The following is a 6227-nucleotide window of genomic DNA, read 5'->3' as shown; positions in this document are numbered from 1 at the left end:
ATGATGAGAAAATATCCAAGTATTTATATAAAACGACTCATTCAATTTACAAAGTTCCTTATAATTAAATTACAGTTTGTGTAAAATAAATGTACTTAATGCAATGTATCTTAACTACTTATCGATAACTTATTCTAGTACCTAGGTAACTTCTAGAGTCTAGACACTTTATGAAAGTGAGTTTCATAGAATCTCTTGAGTGTTATAAAATACTTACACAGAATCAGACCTCATTCTGATTATTTACAGTTTTATTGCACAATATTATATAAAATGGTATAAATTACCTAATAATATAAAAATTTTGAACGCAGACGAATAGGTATGTATTAATTTCACGTCTTAGGTACTTACTTTTGAGTAGAAGTGAGTGATTAAGGAATTATCTATTAGAAACATGTACGTAAACATAATTTAATAGGTGTAGTAACATTTACAAAGCCAATTATTAATTAATCCTTTTTATTCATTACAGCTATGAGTTAGATATGCACTGACTACGATTTCATTAAAAACTGCTAGAACCGTAAAATATGCAGGCAGCCGAGGCGCAGCAAAATTATTGATAACTTAAACTCAGCTATATGCACTTTGAGATACGGTTGAAATTAGTATAATTAAAACAAGCCAAAAAGGAGACTTAGAGGGAGCGACGCACATACATCGTCATACGCAATGAAAATAGGTAAAGCTGAGTTTGAGTTGTTAATTTCTATTAACATTCTATAAGACTTATCCATACTTAATATTATTATAAATGCGAAAGTGTGTCTGTCTGTCTGTCTATCTGCTACGTTTTCACAGCCCAACCGCTGAACCGATTTTAATGTTTGGTACAGACTTGGGGTACATTCCGAGGAAGGACATAGGCTACTTTTTATCCCGGAAAATCGAAGAGTTCCTACAGGATTAAAAAAAAACCGAAATCCACGCGGGCGAAGCCCTCTATAAGATGCTGCGCCTCGATTCTATCGTAACCCTGTGTGTTGCGCGTCTTTCAGTACTTCTAAACATTTTCCTACACATAAATCTCTACCTCAAAGTTCAACGGATGATGCCTCTGACTCTTCATTCTCACTGTCACGTGTGAGCAGCCAACTCCACCTTCTGTGATATTCGCGCTGGCGTGCGAGAAATCATTGTCTATCGCAGCGACACCCTGGAAAGATATAAATCTTCTATTAAACCTAATAAACTAAATGTAAATTAATATAACACCCCCGACAAGTGAAGGTTACAGTAACTAGAAAAGAGCTGATAACTTTCAAACGGCTGAACCAATTTTCTTGGATTATAGCTAAGAACACTCTCGATCAAGCCACCTTTCAAACGAAAAAACTAAATTAAAATCGGTCCATTAGTTTAGGAGCTACGATGCCACAGACAGATACACAGATACACCCGTCAAACTTATAACACTCCTCTTTTTGGGTCGGGGGTTAAAAACTAGTAAAAAGTGTATGTTTATGTATACTTATGTATTTAATTGTATAGTTGCATTGCGACTACCTATCCGTATTACAGTTCTAGATATTATAAGTTCTTAAGTATGAGTTAGGTACCTTAAAGAGATCAATATAGAAAGGTCGCCCTATGTTTTTAAGTCTATCGTGTATTTTTTATTCTTTGTCATAGTATTGAGCACTGAAGAGGTTTAAATAAATAAATATAATAAATAAAACATTGCATACTATTGCGAAATTCGTAAGAGATTTTCACTGAATTTGGTCGACTGCTGGTCATAGGTAGGTAACCGTAGTTAATTAATTATAACCGTAGTCAAGCGCTAAAACTATCACGAGCATAAATACTAGTTTGTTATGAAATGAAATTGATATGAGTTAGTTAGTTTGCGCCTTCATTATATTTTTATCTATACATACTCGTATAAAAAAATAAACTGATGGACTGACATATAGAAAAGTACTAGAGCTTAAATTACTGGGTATCGTTTGAGATTTTGTTTCGGTTCTCTATAGCAGGTGGCGCTTCCAATATCAATGGTGTAGAGTTGTAGACTGTTGACTGTTGTAAAGTGTAGACCAAGAAAGGTTTTCAAAAGTTCCACTTGAGTAAAGCTAGGGTGACTGCGCTAGCTATGAAACCGAAAGTGAGATATTGATATACCTATTTAAATTTTATTTATTTGTTTAAATATTTTATTTACATAATTTATTTAGCTGATTATTTTTAACTCATTATCTCTAGGCGTCAGATTGGCGCCTTTATTATGAGGTAGACTATTATTATTATGTAGTAAATATTTGTTATTTACTGGTAGCCAGCGAGCGAAAAGCAATTAGGCATAATATCAGAAGGTTAATAAACAAAATCTAACGATAACAGCTTCGCACACACATAGAATTTGGACAAAAGATAAAACGCTTTTCTTAATAGGGCTCTCTCCGTCACTTACTCCATACAATCGTAGTTCCAAATTTATTTGAATATTAAGCAACCAAAGTCCATGAAATTTTGCAGACATAGTCTAGAAACTAATTTATCTGTGCCTGTGGTGTTTTAATTTTTTTTTAAATATGTAGTTTTAAAATTACAGGGGCTCAAAGATTTGTATGTGGATTTTTAAGACTGCGTAACTTTGAAACCGAATATTTTAACAGAAATCTGGAAAACCAAAGGCATAGATATTAGTTTCTAGAATATGTCTGCAAAATTTCATGGACTTTGGTTGCTTAATATTCAAATGAAATTGGAACTACGTTTGTATGGAGCAAGTGACGGAGAGACCCCTCTTAAACCTAGTATGTTTCCGAATTTCAAATCAGGGTAACTATTAACTACAAACAACATGAACTAATAACAGTTTAGAATAATAAGCGGAACCTGACTAAAATCGGTAATATGTTATGTTGCTAGGACAAACGAAATAGTTTTGTCTGGTCTGTAATTGCAGGGCCACTTAGTAGGTACTTTAGTAGGTACCTACTACTAAACCGGACACTCATTTCCCGGTGAACAATATGATTACCGTTTGATCATACTAGGATTTTAATAGGTATACAAAACTGGATATTACAGGTTGAACTACATCATTGCACAACCGTGTTTCAATATTTGCAGTAAGTAAATCTAATAATTATAATTGGTAGCTATCTGTCTTAACAATAGCAATTAAAATAAACGAACTCAATTCTTTATTGGGTACCTGGTAGTAGGTATGAGCTCAATATGACTGTGAATTAATGTTTGGAAATTTTCAATTAAGTATTAATTAATATACTCAAAATCTTAATCCTGGGACGTTGCATCTGCACGACTTGATTGCACAATTACATTCAATTATTAACAATGACCACCAGCGAGAACAAAATAAACAAATCGAGTTACGACCCCCCAAAAGTAAATTGTAAGAAAAGGCATACAATGACTTGCGGGCAGTCCTTTCGAAAAGTATAAGGGCCGGCGCACATATGGCGGAGCGCAGCGCAGAGCATTTTTCACAGTCAAAATACTATCCACATTGTCCTCATTGAAATAATATTTAAAATCAATTGTGCATTCGTGCGGACACTCGCACATCCGCGCGCAGTCCCGCGCGTGCTCGCGCATTCTCTGGTAGAAATTCGCGTAATGTATCATGCGATTAGAAAACTTCGCGGGCATGCTCTGCGCTGCGCTCCGCCACATGTGCGCCGGCCCTTAGGCGTGTAAACACAACATGCACGTCATTCCACTGAAGCGGAGACGAGTAGAGACGAGACAATCTGATTAGTAACAGATTATGGCGTAATAACTAATTTATCCAATCATACAGATCTTACTGAACACTTCGATCGCATCCTAACTTTAGTTTCCCCTCAAGGCTCAAACTAAGTTCATGCTTATGAGTAGGTAGGTAATAATTGTAAGCAGGTACATAAGATAATCCTACAGTTCGGTACATACTACCCGATAAAGCGTTGAGGCTTTCAAAGACTCGCTTAGGAGTAAATACATATACCTATGTGTTAAGCATGGAACTAATAAGTACTAAGGTAAGTTCCATGGTGTTAAGTATAAGTTAGGTGACATTTTAAGTCATTTTAACTTCAATGATCAATGATAGTAGGTACTTAATCGATATAAAATCTAAGATGATAGTGCAATTCTAGTTAATTAACAGTTATAATAATAAACCCGTCATTCTATCCAATGCTAAACCAATGCCATCCACAAATCCAATGTCATCTAATGCACAACGATTGCGCTGCGCGAATGAATCAATAAAAAATTGTTAGGTACGGGAATTACCTACCCGGTAAGCAACATGACGCCAAACATGAAAATGTTTGCATAGGTATTTGAACGTGAACCTACTACTAGAAGTCACAGAAGCCAAGGTCGCACATTATTGCGTTATTGTATTTATCCTACAAGTACTCAGTTTATGATTAACCGGTATTAATTATTACCGGTTGATTGGTTTTAGGCGTTCCCTTATTTTAGTGTCTTTTAAACAGTTTTTTTATGAGCTACCTAATAATTAAATGGTATGTGTGGTATGTGCTCTTTATTAGCAGAAAGTACCTACGAAATTTAAATTTTTAATTAATAATAATATTGATTTGTTCACAATTAATTACACTGAGCGTTAAACGATTATGAACGTGAGTTTTGATTTCGATTTTCTGCACAAAATATTCACAATTCGATTACGATTAAAGTAGTGGCTTCTCGTGGCTTCCTAAATAATTCTTACATACTAAATGATGCCCGCGACTTCGCAGTGTAAGTTTATTTATGAAAAATATCAAAAAATATTAAAATCGGTTAATTGGAGTGCCGTAAAAGCTACTAGACACACACACAGTCTCACTTTCACATTAATTAAAATATTAGTATGGATGATGTATTGACGGTTGTTGTTTGACTAATAAGTACCTACCTATAAACATTGAACCTATTGTTATAAAGTCACTTAAATGAGTAGATACGACGTAGGCGCAATACAAACAATCAGTTGGAAGCAAACCAAAAATATTGTTCCTTAAATGGGAACCATAAAATTATCGTCTACAAATAACTACTGTATTAGATAGAAAATAATTAGTCATTTTATTTATTTAAATTTATGGTTGGACTTACGAATCTTACGTGCACACGTTGAAAGTCTGGCTAAGATCTAAGGTATAGACTTAGTGTACTTGGACTTTGCTCGGACTTAATTTTCAGTTAAGACGGGACAGAGTTATGTGTCTGACCATAGTCCTTTAATCTTAGGTCTGATCTGTCTTGTTTTAACTGTAAGCAAAGTCAAAGTACCTACGTATCAGCCTAAGCATCTAGATGCACACTGTAGGTACAACAAGGTTACAAGAAATATGAATTCTAAGTAGGTGGGTACTTATTTAATTTATTTCTAGAAATCATTGCTAAAAATCTTCATTATCTTTATTTAAGTAGTATACCTAATTAGGTATATATAATGTTTTTAAAGAGAAAAGAAAATACTCAACTTTTTTTTATTATACCTAACTTTGGTTTATTTTAAAGTACCTAGGCTTACAGGTACCCCATTTCAAATTTCATCAATGATTTGAAATTCATATTCTTTATTTTGCAGAAACATTTTACTAATTAAGGTGGCAGTCAATTTTTCCCCTTAACAATATTTACTAATCGATAACTTTTTGACCTCGTTAAGGATATTAAATGGCTATTAAAGTCCCCTGGGAGACGCCCTTTGTCCTTTCTTCAAAAGTTTGAGAAAGTGCCCGCTAAGAAAGTTACCTTAATAATTCGCTTCTCCGGATCACTGTAAGACAATAACTTTATTCTCTTCTTGAAAGGTATCGCGAAGTCTTTGACTCTCTGATGGAACACCATCTTTCTGTGCACTGTGTCACCAATAATCATATCGTATGTCTCGCACAAATACAGAAAACTTAAAGCAGTAACTAGGAATAAAACACGCATGTCGTTGGCAAAACTAACACAATACTAACTGTCATTATATTCTACGTACGAGTTATGTATAAGCACGACGACTGACCGGCGTCAAGTGAGTAGTGACTAATGTATAGAAGTGTATGAACGATAACCTCAAATGTCGATAGTAAATAGTCCATTTCCCCGACAACATATCGAAATATATTTACCTACGATATTTGCTAAATCGTACCCATTTGTAATCGATTTCCAAACTATACTCAAAGATGCTTCCTTATCACGAGTTTACTAAGAAAAGTACAAATTAATACAATAGCTATTGTTTATTTTGTTAAGGG

General features: G+C 34.3%; 1 protein-coding gene across 1 annotated transcript; it reads right to left on the bottom strand.

Moving 5' to 3' along the window:
* Positions 1-565: 565 nt before the first annotated feature.
* On the bottom strand, positions 566-6009 carry LOC123869037. Its single transcript, XM_045911769.1, has 2 exons — positions 5731-6009; positions 566-1159 (listed from the first exon to the last, which is right to left on the bottom strand). The coding sequence occupies exons 1-2, from the start codon at positions 5914-5916 to the stop codon at positions 1019-1021; spliced, it is 327 nt and encodes a 108-aa protein (XP_045767725.1). The 5' UTR covers positions 5917-6009; the 3' UTR covers positions 566-1018.
* Between the last annotated feature and the right edge of the window lie 218 nt (positions 6010-6227).

The sequence above is a fragment of the Maniola jurtina genome, chromosome 10 (genome assembly GCF_905333055.1).
Source record: "Maniola jurtina chromosome 10, ilManJurt1.1, whole genome shotgun sequence".
NCBI lineage: Eukaryota > Metazoa > Arthropoda > Insecta > Lepidoptera > Nymphalidae > Maniola > Maniola jurtina.
This window is presented reverse-complemented; position numbering and strand designations above follow the sequence as displayed.